Source organism: Emydura macquarii, unplaced genomic scaffold, assembly GCF_026122565.2.
Source record: "Emydura macquarii macquarii isolate MOO-44397 ecotype Brisbane River unplaced genomic scaffold, CSIRO-AGI_Emac_v2 contig_1876, whole genome shotgun sequence".
Classification (NCBI taxonomy): Eukaryota; Metazoa; Chordata; order Testudines; family Chelidae; genus Emydura; species Emydura macquarii.
The window spans coordinates 4,834,266-4,851,828 of NW_027132013.1; the positions used below are offsets into that span (position 1 = coordinate 4,834,266).

General features: G+C 41.5%; 1 protein-coding gene across 5 annotated transcripts in view; it reads left to right on the plus strand.

The window, feature by feature from the left end:
* The window catches only part of CAPRIN1 (cell cycle associated protein 1), a 67,711-nt gene that overhangs the window by 22,997 nt on the left and 27,151 nt on the right, over positions 1-17,563 (plus strand). For all 5 annotated transcript variants that reach the window (XM_067557537.1, XM_067557535.1, XM_067557534.1 and 2 more), the window contains 5 exons: positions 1,744-1,982; positions 2,121-2,203; positions 14,695-14,832; positions 15,528-15,580; positions 15,665-15,751. In XM_067557537.1, coding sequence (XP_067413638.1) covers positions 1,744-1,982; positions 2,121-2,203; positions 14,695-14,832; positions 15,528-15,580; positions 15,665-15,751 — 600 coding nt within the window. The remainder of the gene's footprint in view (positions 1-1,743; positions 1,983-2,120; positions 2,204-14,694; positions 14,833-15,527; positions 15,581-15,664; positions 15,752-17,563) is intronic.

Below are 17,563 nucleotides of genomic sequence, written 5' to 3' on the forward strand. Positions count from 1 at the left end.
TCTCTCAAAGTTGTTAATCTGTACTGAGAAAACTAAGGAGAAAGAAAAGTTACTTTTAAATGGAGTTCTTTGGAAAGATCTGTGTTCTTTGTGGGTGTCTATCATGGATTATTTGGTAGGGGAAGGAACAGTATGTGGAGGAGCAGTGCCTCCTTTATGTAATCTCACCTGGGGTATTCCATGTCTTGGTTTGAGGTCTCTCAAAATGGTTATGCATTTCAGGAGGGGTCAGGGCTTGTTTTGGAGTGTCTGATCATATCTTGAGGGTGAGTCTGTACTGGCAATTTGCCTGCAACTTGAGCATAAGTAACATTTCCTCCATCCTGAATGGTCTAGTATCACTGTGTAACTTCAGTTAAATCTTGTCGACACGTGAAAATATTTTCAGTATGACCTATGGTATGAATTTAAACAATATACTGTAATTACACCACTGCAACCCTTAACTAGACATTTCTTTTTGTTAGTTTGTCATTTGGAAAGGGTTTTTAAGTAAAACAAAACCACTGTATTGGAATAATAGTCTTTATGCAATTGTTTATACTTGTATAACCAATTGAAACTTTCCTGTGTAGACAATGCCTTAACTATAATGGGTCTTTCTGGATGTTGTTTTATTTAAAGTTCTTAACCTAGTAGGTTGACATGTGGAAGTGAGATTACTTAAATATCTTTTTTTTTTTTTTTTTCCCCTAAAACAGAAACAAGTACTTGTATTCCATTTAGCTTATTAGATGTAACAAGGGGACCCTTTTTCAATTCCTTTCAGCTCCCCGAGATACTAATACCTTAGAATGGATGCACCTTCAGGCCAATGCAAAGATGTAGCTTATTTTTGTTGGGATGAAGAGGGTATTGAAAGATATTCAGTATTTAGGTTTGAATACTTAGATACATCTATCCCAAAGTGTAAAGCTTTAAGAACTGTCTAGCATTGTAATCCTAGTGTTATACTGTGAAGGTTGCTACTGTGAGTTGGTCACTAGCCAAAAGATTTATCCTATTTGTTACCAGTACTTATGCAGGTTTGGGATGGAAAAGGGTTGCTCTCTCTCTCTCTCTCTTCTTCCTCCTCCTCTGGAGCTCCTGTGCTCCTTTTCTCTTCTGATGTTGAATTCCTGTACTATTCTGGCACAGCTTTTTCCATCTGACTTTTTAAAACTCTATGAATGGATAAGTGGATTTGTTGAGGAATCATGCTATAATATTCCTACTGTAGGTCCATAAAGTTGAGCTTGGATAAGGTTGGCAAAATGTCAGTTATTTTTCTTTTAGTGGAGTATAGTTTCGCTGGCACTACATATGAAGCATATCTTATTTGGTAAAATCTTGACAATGGTAATATTGATTATGATTAGAGCCAACAGTTTTATAGCAGTGGAGTAGTGAGTGGTACTCAGACCAACAGTATGATGGGAAATATTTAGTTTATAGTATATATGACTGACCAAGTATTTTATCAACTATAATTGGTTCATAATATAGTAAAAGCATCCTGACTGGTTAATAATTAAATCAGTGTTTTAATATAATGTGCTGCAAAGAGCTGCAAGAGGCTCATTAAAGAGTCACTTGCATGCCTTTGTCTGAGTCTCACTGCTTTATTTAAACAAAATACAGCATTTGAGGTGGGATATAAAAGCCAGTTCCCTGGATACATAGACTACAACTCAAAATGATCTAACTCTATCCGGTATAGAATTTATCTTAAGTAGTCTGATGTTCTCCTTTCTTTATGAACAGATCCAGAAAACAATAAAGAAGACAGCTCGCCGGGAGCAGCTGATGCGAGAAGAAGCTGAACAGAAGCGTTTAAAGACTGTACTTGAGCTACAGTTTATTTTGGACAAACTAGGTGATGATGAAGTGCGCAGTGACCTAAAACAAGGATCAAATGGTGTCCCAGTACTGACAGAGGAGGAACTGACGACGTTGGATGAGTTTTACAAGCTGGTTGACCCTGACCGGGACATGAATATGAGGTAATGTGATAATTTACCTATAGTAATCTCTCTAATGTTAATATTGATAAATGCATTTACTCTAGTTATCTGCAGCATAAGAATTTTGAGACCTGTTCAGAAATGTTATGCTTCCACTAATTAATATTTTTGTTGAAGGTTGAATGAACAGTATGAACAAGCATCCGTTCACTTGTGGGACTTGCTGGAAGGGAAGGATAAACCTGTTTGTGGAACTACCTGTAAGTATGTGCTTTTTCATGTTAAAAGTAAAACATTGAATGCCAGAAAAAAAATAACTAAATATTATATGAGTAAATGTTACATTTAGAAATATCTGTGATTGTAGTTTTAACCCTCAGAATAGATATTTTTTGCTAATTGCTTCTCGGTAGTAACTGAATTATCTTCTTCTCAGCTGTATTGTAACTTATAGTTCAATGGAATGCTAACTTACTGCATGTTGTATTTGGCACTGACACAACCTTAGTCATCACTCACTTAGCCCCCCAGTTTCTGCTGCTTCAGCAGTGTTCTGTCACTGATGGTGCTTAGTAGCAATTTTTTGCTTTTCTAGAAAACGGGGGGTTAGGCAAGGAGTATTTTTCAATAAAAGGACCTAATAGTAAATTTAGTAAAGGCTGTATTGGAATGACCACATCTTTGAGCTTTTTTGTTTTTACAAAAAGCTTGCATTCTTTCATGTGAAATCTTTAAAATAGTGTACTTGGTTAGTTTTAGACATTAAACAGGGCAAGTTATGATTTTGTTTTTTATATGTGGTGCTTAAATGAGAGTTGAGCTCCTTGGAAAATCTGGCAAAAATAGTGTCTCGCTTCTTAGCAGGAAATGGTTTGTTTCATAAGTGTATTTAGTAGTGTAAGTAAACCCATCTACATATGTGGTTTTATGAAAACAGCTGTAATATATATAGATTGTCTACTGTTATATCCAAAAATAATGCGCGCGCGCACACACAACTGCTATAACTGTTGAGGAAATAATTCTCTGACATAAGGCTACTTAGTGATTTCAGATCAAATAGATATTTTTGGCTGAAAATGTGACACAACATAATTATGGATGTGCTAACCTTGTCAAGAATTGTTGAAGAGAACTTAGAAATGTTTTAGGAAAATCACATTTTTGTACATAAAGCAGAATTTTGGCAAGAAAAACCAATCATTGCTTATGCAGTTGCTGCTTATTCTACACTTGAAATTGTCCCCTCTGTATTGTCTTCATAGCTGGAAAATGTGGTGTTAAAATCAGCGTTATTGTTTCTAGGATTTATTGTTTTTAGTATTACGGATAATGCACAAAAGAATAATTACTTGAAATCAAAACAAAACATGGCATTTTAAATGGTAACTAGACACTATTAGAATTTTCCTGTATGGGCCTAAGGTATGTAGGTGTGTGTTTTTACACTGTATGTTTATTATAGAGGTGCTGGTTTTGATTACATATTTAAGACTGAGTTCCATTTTGTGCTTAAAGCAGAGATTTAACTTCTTTGCTATATATAAAGAGTACAGTGTATCTGCGAAACTAACACAACTTAATTTTTGAGCACAGAAGTAAATTTTTTGAAAATTCAGTTAATTAGTTTGATGTAAAATCTATTGAAAATTGTGTCCTGTAAGAAATTTATCATTTACCACTCTTTTTGTATTCCCAAATGAATTTAATAATAGAAGAAAATTAATCAAACTTCCCACCATGTAAAAATAATACAAATCTTGTGTTTAGGATATATTTGAAGAAATTGTGTTGTGAAAAGCTGTTAAAAATAGCATATAGTTATGATATAGGCTTACAGACAGGTTCGTGTCAACAGCTTAGGTAACTTTTAAATGGGGTCATTTGTCATCAGAGGTATCTCAACCAATTGCCACCATTCCTCTGCAGCTAATTTGTATGCAACAGTTCTGTTTGTTACGTGTCAGTGGGATAAACTTAAAAAAAAAAAAAACAACAACAAAAACAAATTACGTGACATGCCTCCAACTAAATCACGAAAATTTGGATATGCAGATCTTGCCATCACAATCCAAGCACCAAACTTCCATGACATTGACAATGCATTAAGTGAGGACCTCTGAATTATGGAACAGTACTTCTGGAATGGAGGCTCAAACCAAACCCTGGAAAAACAATAGTAAGAATATTTCGCCTTGATACTATGAGTGCCAGAAACACACTGAAAGTAGCTTTCTGTGGTAAAAATGTGCAACGTGATTACACTCCATCATACCTTGAAGTGAAACTTGACCGCACCCTATCCTTCCATGCCCACTTTGAGAAGGTAGCTTCAAAGACAAAAATGAGAGCCAACATAATCCAGAAACTAGCAGGTACAGTCTGGGATGCATCGGCATCAGTGTTGCGAACATCTGCAATGGCACTGGTTGTATATTCGGTAGCTGAATATTGTGCACCTCTATGAACCAAATGCAGTCACGTGATTTGTTGACACCCAGCTGAATGCAAGAGCTGGAACCCTTAAGTCAACACCAACATCGTGGCTGCCTATTCTGTCTAACGTTGCTCCACTGCCGATACGCCGAATTGCTGTGACACTCTGTGAAGCCAAGCGAATCCAGGAAAATAGAAGTGTTTCTATCCACCAAGACCTTGATAAAGCTCCCACCAGGCCTTAAATTCTGGGATTATTTGCTTAGTCTCATGCAATCATCCTGTGATCAGGAGGAGGCTTGAAAAGCAGATTGGGCTAAACAAGACTTTAAAAAATAAGCATCTTGTGCTAGATCCCACGCAGAGGGTTCCTGGATTCAACCTCCCACAGACCTCTTGGTCAGCTCTGAACCAAATCCAAAACAACCATGATAGATGTGGACATTTAATAAACAAATGGAAAATCAAGGACCCACGGGTATGGCTTCTCATGATAGATCATCAAACATAAGTGGGATAAAGACTGGACACATGTCAAAAGTTCTCATTGGCAGATTACTTGGCCTGGCTATTGCTGCTCTTCATCTTCAAGTAGATGGAGCTGTGTATTCCATTTAGATGTGTGCATGCCCATTGAGCCAGATAAATTTTCCCTAGCAGTACCTGTAAAGGGGTGGTGCTTGCACCTAATGATTAGCCCCTTCCCTGGCTCTATGAGGTGATGGTGCCCCGACCCCTTCTCAGTTCTGTCTTACCACCTGTGGCTGGAGTCAGAGCTCTGTGGTTTTTACCTCACAATCCCTTAGTATGGTGTTAGATTTAAGTGTGTATTAGCTGTAGTTTAAGTATTTCGCTGGTGATGCCCTCGCCAGGGTTTAAATGTCTGTTGTATAGGAGAGTGATCCCACATGTGGGGCTTGTTGTGCCTAGGCAAAGCCCACATTAAAGAGTGGTGTTGGATTTGCAGATTATTCACCAAATGGACTCAAATGGTGAGAGATCTTCATCTGAAGCAGCACTTCAGTACTATGCAGCCTGCTTCAGTACTGAGGCCCTCATCAGATCAGAGGTTTCCCTCTGGTTCTGAGAGCGCTGCTGCATTGCATCCTGGAGCTGGTGCCTCTCTGAAAAGACAGAGTTGTTCTCCATCCAATGCACCAAGGAAAAGGTTACATAAGACTGACCAAAGCTACTCTAAGTCTCATGGGGACTTGTGTCTCTCCTCCACAAGGAGTGTGGATCAACATGGGATGAATACTGGTGCACAGGATGGAGCAGGTACCATCAACTGCTCACCAGTACTGTGCAAGGAGGTTAGGGGCCCTGTACTGTTGACTCTGGTTCTGGCCCCCTGGTGTCCATTGACTCTGGTACTGACAAGGGCAATGCCGGCACTAGCTGTTTTCTGCACCAGTGGTGTATCAGGCAATAATGGACCTCCTCTGCCTTCCTGTCCCAACCTTGCCCTTGGTCCAGGACTTTGCCAGGGTTATGTCTTCCATAGCCATGTTTGCTGGGTGGGCTGCTGAACCTATGATTCTGTTGGCACCATACCCCGAGATCTCCTTTCACAGTCAGTGGAAGTGGGGTTGGTGCTGGGCTTGGCGCAAGGGACCTCTTTGGCTCTGGGAATGTCCTCAGCATCCCTGCGACCATGTTGTTGATGTTACAATGGCAACACTCACCTCCCTCCACTTCGGCACTGTCGTTTACTTCAATACTGCTGCTGACTTCGGGGTCGACACCACATCCAGCACTGGAAATGATGGAGGCATTCTCAATGCTTCCAGAACCGTTTTCACTGTCTGTGACAGCTCCCCTGTAATTCTGGGCTATGGATGAGTTAGACTAATTGCTCTCACCCTCAGGGCTGGCTCCATCGCTGTCCCCTGAAGCCCAGGATTCTCTGGTGTCCAGATCAGGATCTTCCTCCTCTTGCTGTCCGTCCCACATCAGGGATTGTTCATGGATTGCTATGGATACCAGGATTGGCACTCTTCTCATGGTTTGGGGGGGGAGGTCTGTGGCCCACCACCTATTGGCCACCAATCCCTTATCCATACCAGTGGCCTCCAGGGAATCTGGGATGCTCCTCAGTCAGGGAGCACTCCTTGTCTTGCTCGAAGGCAAGATCTCTGGCCAGGTCTGTGGTGGTGACCATTGATCTGCCAAAGCCCCAGGCACTGGTGAGTCTTTCCTTCATGGAGCCTCCTGAGTCATCCTGTCGAGTTTTGGAGCAGGATTTGATTCTGGCACAGTTAACGGCTTCATCTTTGTCCCCAGATGATTCCATGATACTGGGCTCTTCCTCCCCTTCAGTACCAGAGGACTTCAAGGCATACCATGACCTTTTGCAGCCCGTGGCTTCTTCCCTAGGTAGCTGAATGGAGTTTCCTGCAGGAGAGCACAAGTTAGTGGATATCCTGCAGCCATCTGCTCCTGGGAGAGTTGCCCTCCCTATTAATGATGTGCTCCATGAACCTGCTATGGTCCTTTGGAGCACACAGGCTTTGGTACTGCCTACAGCAAAGTGCATGGAGATGTGCTGCTTGGTTCTGGTGCAGGGATTTGAGGATTTTCACTCTAAATTTCCCAGTTGTAACCGCTGTGAATGATAGAGCTTGTTATGGTAGGTTAAAGTCCACTCCCAATGACATGGACTCTAAATGAATGGACAGGAAGATTTACATCTCTTGTTCCTTGCAGATGCAAATTGCTATCCAGGTAAAACTTTGAACTGGATAGCTATGTCTAAGTTCACAGATGCACTGCTTAGGGCCTCCAGAGAGGCATTTCAGTTATTTGTCACTGAAGTCTGCATGGTGGCTAAAACTTACTTTGCAGTCCATGCTGGACATCATATATAACTTGGCTGGAGTGTTGGCATTGGTGGTAACCATGAGGTGATCTTCCTGGCTGCAGAATTTGGGCATGACTCCCAAAGTTCTGAAGACCATAGAGTATTTGCCCTTCGATGGCCAAGTGCTGTTTTCAGTCAAGACAGATGAGACTCTGCACTCATGAGGACTGTAGGGTTACTCTCTGGTCCTTGGGGTTTACATGCTGGCGGTGCAGAGGCACCAATGCTGACGTTTGGGACAGCTGCTGCTCCCCTAAGAAAGCAGGACTATCCCAGAAAGGGACATCAATCCCAGAGGAAGAAGCAGTCACATCTGGGGTTTGACCCTCCTCTGGTGCCCCCCAAGCACCTATTTTGACTCCTTGGTCTAGAGCAAGTCAGCACTCCTTTCTCCACATTGGGGGCTGGTTGACCTACTTTCGCAATGTTTGGGCCCAGTCATCGCCAATAGTTGGGTCCTAAGCACCATCAGATGGCGCTATGCCATGCAGTTGTTCTCCATCCCACCCTCCCTCCCTGTTGCTCTTAAGGGACCCTCTCATGGGATACCGCTTCTCAAGCAGGTTTGCTTTTCACTGGCTTTGGGAGCACTGAAGGAGGTTTTGCCGGCACACTGGAGCCAGGGCTTATATTCCCTGTACTTTTTGGTGCCCAAATCCAAGGGTGGAGTGAGACCCAGTCTCAAACTTTGCAGCCTCAACAAATATATCAGATATAGGAGGTTCTGAATGGTCACTATCAACTGCCTTTCCTGCACTGTCTTAGAATGACTGGTTTGCAGCTCTGGACCTTCAAGATGCCTACTTTCATGTGGCCATTTTGCTGGACCACAGAAAACTCCTTCAGTTAGTCATAGTGGACTGTCATTTTCAGTCCACAGTATTTCCATTCAACCACTCTTCAGCTTCCTGGGTTTTTACCAAATATATGCTTATTGCGATGGTATGTCTCAGGAAGAAAGGAATCCACATCTTCCCATATCTGAACAACTGGTTATTGAGGGGCAGGTCCAGAGAGGAAGTTCTTGCTTACATCAACATTACCCTGCACTTGCTCGACCATCTGGGCCTCATCCTAAATAATGGGAAGTCAGCTTCAGTTGCTACTCAGAAAATTGTGTTCATTTGATCCATAATAGATGGTACAAGTTCAAGAGTGTTTCTGCCAAACAGCTGTTTTCATGTGATTTTGCCATCTTTGCCTCAGTCTGCAGTCTCCGCCTTCCACAACAGTTCAGATGTGTCTGAGGCTCTTGAGCCACGTGTCTGCCTGCACGCAGGTGGTCCAGTTTGCAAGCTTGCTCAGTCTCCCCCTCCAAATGTGGCTCAGAACAGTTTACCATCCAACTCTTCACCCCCTGGACAGATTAGTTTGTCTTCCTCAACTGTGATCCTGTACTCCTTGCAGTGGTATGGCAAATCCAGAGGACATTTGCCAAGGCATTTCCTTAATCCAGCTCTTGCCAGCCAGGTCTTTTGTCACTCACCCCTCTCCGGTGGGTTGGGGAGCACACCTGGGGTTGCTGAAAGTCCAAGGTCTATGGTCAGAGCTGGAGTTCTCCCTGCATATCAACGTATTTGGAGCTTCAGGCTATCTACAATGCATATCACGGTTTTCTGGAACGTATCGGGCTCGGTGGTTCATATGCTTACTGACAATACTACCATGATGTATTATGTGAACAATCAAGGCGAGCATGCTCTAGGAAGCTCTCATTCTTATTGCCCCAGTGTGGCTGCGCAGCGCTGGTTCTGACTTTTTTGCGCTGTCAGTTCAGCCTCTCATAGTGCTTCCTCTCCACCCTGATGTATTCACTTATGATCATGGCCAGACCTTGCATACCGCACTCAGCTCCTTGCATCTCATGGCATGGCTGCTTTATAGCTAAATGAGGAGGAAGAGAGATGTTCAACAGGTCCTACTGAACAGTAGAAAGCCTTGTATCCAGATGGCCTATTCAGCAAAATGTAAGCATATGTAATTCAACCAACGCTGGCTTCTATCCAGGACATTTTGGAGTACCTGCTGCACCTTCAGTCGTCCTGACTTGCACTTAGTTCGTTGAAAGTGTCTATGTCAGTGATATTGGCATTTATCTCCCTGTTCAGTATTCTCCAGTGCCATGGTGGTAAGATTCTTAGAGTTTCTTTGTCTCCGTCCTCCAGACCGAGAGCCGGTTCCTCAATGGCAGTGGTTCTCAACCATGGGTGTGTGCGCCCCGAGGGGTAGGTGGAGGCCTTCCAGGGGGTACATCAGCTCATCTGGATATTTTACCTAGTTTTACAACAGGCTATGTAAGAATTATTAGTGAATTCAGTACAAACTAAAGTTTCATACAGATAAAATGAAAAAGTAAGCAATTTCTCAGTAATAGTGTGGTGTGATACTTTTATATTTTTGTCTGATTTTGTAAGTAATTAGTTTTTAAGTGAGGTGAAACTTGGAATACGCAGGACAAATCAGATTCCTGAAAGGGATACAGTAGTCTGGAAGGTTGAGAACCACTGTATGGTATCTTACCATGGTCCTAGCAGTTTTAATGGGACCTCCATTCAAGCCCCTTGTGTCTTTATCCCTTTCTGTTTTTGTCAGACAACTGAGTTCCAGGTATCGATAATGTCCATAAGAAGAGTGTGAGAGTTGCAGGCTCTGATGGCATAGCTGCCTTATACCCAGTTCTTCAAAGACAGTGTAACTTTGTGACCACATAGCAAATTTTGCCTCAAGTGCTTTCTCAATTTCATTTGGGCCAGGTGGTATATTTACCTGTATTTTCATAAGCCACATTCATCTCCAGAGGAGCAGCATCCCCATACGTTAGATGTCAGGCATGCCTAGCCTTCCGTCTGGACAAGACTAAACCATTACATGCTTTGCCTTGCCTGGTTATGTCATATGCAGATTGTATGATGGGTCAGGCAGTCTCTTCATGGATTTCTAAATGGATAACATCCCATATATAAAATAGCTTCAGCTATGCCTCCTCAGCAGGTGCAGTGAGAGCACAAGCATGTTGAATAGCATTACTGAGAGATGTCCCAGTATTGGATATTTGCAGGGCTGCTATGCAGTTATCCATTCGTACATTTACAAGCCACTATGCCATCACCTTGTTTTCCAGGGAGAATGCAAGTTTTGTTAGGGTGGTCTTCATTTGAGTAGTCTCTCTAAACCCTGCCTTTGGGAGGTACAGCTTTTGAGTCACCTAAGTGAAATACACTGCTGGATCTTGAAGAGGAAGAAACAGTTACTTATTATAACTGTTTCTTCTGGATGTGATGCAGACATGTATTCCATGACCTATCTTCTGTCCCCTTCGCATCAGAGTCTTGTTTCTGAATGTTCGATGTGAAGGCACTGATGGGGGATGCGGGGGTTGGGATGACACCACTTATAAAGCCAGGGAAATGGCTTTGGCCACAAGGCATGAGTGCCGCTCCTCTGTGTACTGCCAGGCAAAATGTTCCATCGCTCTAGATCCGCACACACCTAGATGGAATATATGTCTGCATCACATCTCGAAGAGCCACAGTTAGAGTAAGTAACTGTTTCTTTAAAGAGTCACCAGTATTTGAAAGGTTCTCCATGGATGTGCTGTAATGGTTCCACTGAATAGAGACAGCAACTTCTGGTGAAGATCTTAAAGTGCAGAGACCTTGGGGACTGGAGATAGGCTCCAGCACTGCTCTTCTCATAGTACTGGTTTCACTAATTGCCCTCTAAACCAATAAGCAAATTGCAAATTAAGGGCCAGATTTCCCAGTACATTTCAGTTACTTTGCACTACTCTAGCAAAGTAAAGCAGCTTTAGGTTCTGTCTACATTTGAGCTGGGAGGTGTGATTTCTGGTTTGCATAGACATATTCATGCTTTGGGCAGGTACGTGCTCAGGCAACTAGCCTGAGCTACCATGCGTACCCCAGCTACTCTGCTATTTTTAGCACACAAGCTCGAGCTGAGCTAGCCCAGGTGTATCTGTGTGAGCTGGGAATTGCACCTCCCAGATCAAATATTAGATGCAGCGTTAAACATAGTTAAACTGGCCATCCATGCTTGGTTGTTTTGTGCTCCTGTGGTGTAGCAGGGAATCTGCCTTCAAAAGGTAAAATTTTTTTAAATGACTGCATATCATCAAATCATTAGAAATAGTATATAATAGCTTTCTCCTTAGTGTTTATGTGTACATTTTTAATTTGACAAACCATACAAGAAACCCAAAGCCACAAACATGAAAACTGAGTTAATTATTCTCAATTGCTAATTTAAGGGAAAAGTATTACAGGCATGTTGTAATTATTTCAGAAACTAGCTTTACAAACACAGGAAATCGTTTTAAATTTACACTTCAAAGAAATCTGAACACCTCAGGTATGAAATAATGCTATTAAGGCGCCCAAGCAGGCTTAACCCTGTCCTGTTGTGATGCAGTTGGATGGGGGAGGAGATTATTACTCCCCTCCTTCCCACAGGTTCCCCTAACATGCTGATGTTGATTCTAATCTGGGACAACAAACACTAAAATGCCTGAATCACAATGGTTGCAAGGTTGTGTCACTTAGACAGAACTAAGTTGTTACTGCTGTGTACTCTTAACCTTTAACTCCATGATAATGTTTTTTTTTTTTAATCTTGGAGTAGAAGGTATTGCTAAACTTCAAGATAGAGTTAAGCTTGTGAATTGAGAGAGACACAACATAATAAAACAGTTAAACCAAATTTTTGAAAGTGAAATTTTGTAGATCAGGTTTTACTAACATCCTTTACTCTGTCAGCGTCTGCCTACATTCCAGAAGCCTTTTTAAAACCATTCATTCGAACTCTGTGTGCTATTGTATTCTTATGTGTTGGTTGAAACCTGAAGAAACACCATTTACCTGTCCTATACAGATCATTTTCCCTTATAATGATTCTTTTACAGCCTAGGCCTCCAATCATCTTGCCTTTTTTCCTCTCCTTTTGCAAACCAGAGGCTCTACCTTCCTGCTGTGATTAAGAGGCTGCAGCTTGTATCTTAGGCCTTACCTACACACAGACTTAGGATCATAGAGGATTATGGTTGGAAGAGACCTCAGGAAGTCATCTAGTCCAACCCCCTGCTCAAAGCAGGACCAACCCCAACTAAATCATCCCAGCCAGGGCTTTGTCAATCTGCACCGTATAAACCTCTAAGGATGGAGATTCCACCACCTTCCTAGGTAACTCATTCCAGTGCTTCACCACCCTTCTAGTGAAAAAGTTTTTCCTAATATCCAAATTAGACCTCTCCCCCTGCAATTTGAGACCATTGCTTCTTGATCTATCATCTGCCATCAGTGAGACCAGCCTAGCTCCATCCTCCCTGGAACCCTCCTTCAGATAGTTGAAGGCTGCTATCAAATCCCTCCTCATTTTTCTCTTCTGCAGACTAAATAAACCCAGTTTCCTCAGCCTTTCCTCATAAGTCATGTGCTCCAGCCTCCTAATCATTTTTGTTGCCTGCCGCTGGCTTCTGTCCAATTTGTCTGCATCCTTCCTGTAGTGGGAGGCCCAAAACTGGACACAGTACTCCAGAATTGGTCTCACCAGTGCCGAATAGAGGGGAATAATCACTTCCCTTGATCTGCTGACAATGCTGCTACTAATGCAGCCCAGTATGCTATTAGCCTTCTTGGCAACCAGGACACACTGTTGACTCTTATCCAGCTTCTTATCCACTGTAACCCCAAGTCCTTTTCTGCAGAACTGCTGCTTAGCCAGTCGATCCCCAGTCTGTAGCAGTGCATGAGATTTTTCCATCCTAAGTGCAGGACTCTGCACTTGTCCTTGTTAAACCTCATCAGATTTATTTTGGACCAATCCTCCAATTTGTCAGTCATTCTGTATCCTATCCCTACCCTCCAGGGTATCTACCACTCCCGCATCTTAGTGTCATCTGCAAACTTGCTGAGGGTGCAATCCTTGCCATTCTCCAGATCATTAATGAAGGTGTTGAACAAAAGCAGCCTCAGCACCCAACCCCTGGGGGCACTCTTCTTGATACTGGCTGCCAATTAGACATCAAGCCGTCGATCACTACCCATTGAGCTTGATGATCTAGCCAGCTCTATCCACCTTCCGGTCCATTCATCCAACCCATACTTCTTTAACTTGCTGGCAAGAATACTGTTGGAGACTGTATCAAAAGCTTTTCTAAAGTCAAGGTAAATCATGTCCACCACTTTCATCCATTATCTTATCATAGAAGGCAATGAGGTTGGTCAGGCATGACTTGCCCTTGGTGAATCCATGCTGACTGTTCCTGATCACCTTCCTCTTCTCCAGGTGCTTCAAAATAGATTCTTTGAGGACCTACTCCATTATTTTTCCAGGGACTGAGTGAGGCTGACTGGTTTGTAGTTTCCTGGATTCTCCTCCTTCCATTTTTTAAGAGGGGCACTATATTTGCCTTTTTCCAATCATCCGGGACCTCCCCTGATTGCCCTGAGTTTTCAAAGATAATATTTACAGTTATTGGAAGTTGGTGGAGGGGGCCAGAGCAGGAGGGGATCTCCTGCACCGCTGCGGGGTGTGGGGCCCAAGACACGTGTGCATGAAGTGTGGGAGAGGCTATAGACATGGTGAGGGCAGATGTGGAGACGCCTCTAGCCAGAACTGCCAGGAGGGGTATGAGTCCTGGCCACAGGGGAGGCCTCCTTGTTATTTAACAGTTTACAGCTCCTGCACTGGGAAAACATCCATGGCAGTGTGGTTGCAAAGGGTTCTCTGCGCTGCAGCACAGCTAGTGAAACCTGATCTCTGCAGATGCAAGAGAGGGGGGAGGTTGCACTTGCACTCTAGGATTATGGATGGATATTTCTTACTGGTGATTTCAGTGTGTCAGCTGAAATCGACATTTACTGAGATCTATTGATTTTTAAATCAAATTCTGCCAAGCCTATCTATTTCTTGTGTATCATCAGTGTTACCCGTTTTCTAGCTCTTATTATGGAAGCTCTTACAATGTTAACTATGGAGCTGTTACCTGGGCTTTGTAATAATACAGTAAGAACGATTTAAAAAAAAAAAAAGGCAAACCTTAATAGTACACATCTGTTCTTACAGTATCAATGTCTAACAACTTATTTCATGGTACCACCTTTTAAGATACTTACTCTCCCCCCAGTATCTTATCAGAAATGAGGTTCAGCTTTTTGTGATATTCTAGACGCGGAGTAGCTTCAAAATGGCTTTGGAGTTGTCCTCTGCTTTTTAAATTACCATGATTTAATGTGCAAACAGGCAATACGCAGTGTTGGCACAACTTAGGGAATGCTTCTTCATTTCTGATAGTTAGAATCCAAAGAAAAGTCCATGGTAGATAATTAAATTCAAAGTGATATTAGATTAGTTCTGGACATTGAATGTTTCCTATCAATAAATAGAAAATAAATTTTGAGTTTTTAATCTGTACTTGACCAGAATTAAATTCCTTTACAGACAAGGCCTTGAAGGATGTTGTTGAACGCATTCTTCAAACTAGTTATTTTGATAGTGCCCATAACCATCAGAATGGATTGTGTGAGGAAGAGGAGGCAGCCCCTGCACCTGCAGTGGAAGATCCTGTAGCAGAAACTGGTAAGTACATTTCCGTTTCAGTCTCCATATGTAAGTTGTAGGCCTGCTGCTATCTACTTGCTGGGATCCATGAGAGCAGTGGGAAAAATAATTATAAATGTGAAATAAATCAAGCTCTTATATATAAACTTGTCAGTCAGCTTAGTGCCTTAGACAGAATTTCATGCTTTGTAAAAGAACATTTACAGCCTGGCTACATAATAGATAAATACAAAGTGTATAAATGTGAGGAATGAGCTAACTAGCAGTTAAAATCTCAATTCTAGCAGCACCCCAACAAGACACAGCCATATAATGGGATCTTCATTGAGTGGGCAAATGTTCAAAATATGCATTCCCTCAAGACAAAGCTCTTGAAACTTCTAAATGAGGAATCCATCTTAACAGTGAAATTGCTTGTGTTATTGTGTAGATAAAAAATTGTAGTCACCACATCTTGCTTTCCCTTCTACTCCAGTTTGCTGTAGAGCTGTATGTTTAAGAGCAGATTAATAATTCTATATATATTTTCTTATAATTCTGTAATGTAAGAAATTCTAAAATCACAAAGATTAAATAAAACAATCTTTGTCAAAGGAAGATATAATGTTAAACTACTGGATGTGATTGGACTATTTTCCCCCTCAAAGTCAAAAAGAAAGAATATATAAATTTGCTTAATGGAATATGCCTAAAATGGTATATTTTTCTCATAGAACCTGAGCCAGCAGAAGAATACACTGAACCAAGTGAAGTTGAGTCAACTGAGGTAATATTCAGTGGAAAGATTTCAGTCACTATTTTAGCTTTAATGTCACTGTCTTTCTTTCATATTTTCTCATTTTTATTTTAGTATGTAAACAGACAGTTCATGGCAGAGACTCAGTTCAGCAGCAGTGAGAAGGAACAGGTAGATGAGTGGACAGTTGAAACAGTTGAGGTAAGATGTCTTATGTGCTGCGGGTAAAATTGCAGACCTTGTTTTCACTGACTCGCAACTCTTCAAAAACCTTCATAATACATTTTAACCCGAAAATAAACCTTTTTACCAGTCTTGAGCTGACTGTTGGTTTTCTTGTATCATGTATACAGCTTGAAGATCTCTACAATACTAATCTTGCATGTGGCTAAATCTCGGTAGAGAAGTTACTTCAGTAGGAGAGTGGTAGCTTGGGGAGGTGGGATTTCAAAACTAGAAGACTAACAAGCTGTTTTAAAATTGTCAATGGTGCATAGCCAATGTAGAAGTTCTAAATTTTAGTTACAGCTATTTGATAGCATTATGGAACTGTGTTGCTTTATGCAGTTCCCTGGTGACTGTTCCACATGCAGACTCAACCATGACTCCCATTGGCCCACAGGTGTACACGTCTGCTCAGAAATAGATAAACACATACTACATACATTTTTACTTCTAGGCTTTCCTACTTCTAGAAGAAATGTTGTGCTTAAAAAAACCCAAAAAACTGTTAATGCAGTATTCATTCTTCATACAGCTCCTGAAGATGTGTTCAGTTTTAACACTGTCTTTTGCCCACAAGAATTATAACACTAATTGTAATAATTTTACAAATACTTACATAGATTTATTAACTGCATATTTAAATCTACGGCTATACTATTACATGGGCTCTTTACACAAATTTTCAGGTACTGGAGAGAATAGTTATCCACTGTCTTACTTCATAACTTCTTGATGGATGGATTGGACTTGAATTTATTCCATCCATTTAGGAAGATCTATGAACAAAGTCATCTGTAAGTGTGTATGAAGGGATTAGTGCTTGGTTCAGCTTAATCTGCAGAAGCAAGTTCCAGAGCCACAAGCCTTTTGCCAAGAATGATTCTTTTCCCCTTGATTCCATGTGGTGTCTTCCTGGCTCTTTCAGCCTTGAGATGGAGTAGCTGCCTGTCACCGCTTCAGGATTTCTTGGAGAAGAGGAGCCATCTTGACATCTGCTCTGCCAAATATTATAGCCAGTCCAGCAGAAATTCATGAACCAGAAATCTATTCCTGGCCTTCAGCACGAACAGTACTTAGAATGGATGTGAGACACCAGTCTATAGCTAAAAGACTTTCCATTTGTATAAATGTGCTGACTGTGCCATATTCTGATGCTTAAATGCCATTCCCTGACTAAAAATACCCAACAACCTATATTAAAATGTCAGCAAGTTTGAGTATGTCTGAGTAATTTAGAATTTAAAAAGTTAGGCTACTATAGTAAACCCAGGAAATTGAGTTAAACCTTAACTTAAGATAACCAAACATTAAAGTGCAGAAATATACAGTTGGATTCTCAAACGGTTATATCGTAGTGATGCTATGCAAAGCTATACAGCTATGATAAATTAATTTAGAAAGTGTAGTAGTTCTAAATTAAATGATTTTAAAAAGAGCCTTTTCATATTTTTTTTCCTTATATCACATCACTATTGTCTAGTTAAACTGGGTCTACAGATACTTTGCATTTCCAGAGCAATACAAAGCGGTAGGAAAGTACACCCTAGTTTCCCCCCTCTCTCCTGCCCTTCAAGTTGGCATGTATACTCTCAGTCCTGTTTTTTTCTCTCTCCTGCCCTCTGTGTAGATCTGGTGCTATGGGGTAGTTTATAGAAGGAAATGTTGAGGATTACCGGTCTCTTTCCAAAGCCTTTTTCTCAGAGAAATTGACAAAGAATAGCCCTCTTTTAAAATGGCCATAATCTCCCAATGTACTCCATGGGACAGAGGTCACGGCTTCTCTGAGTG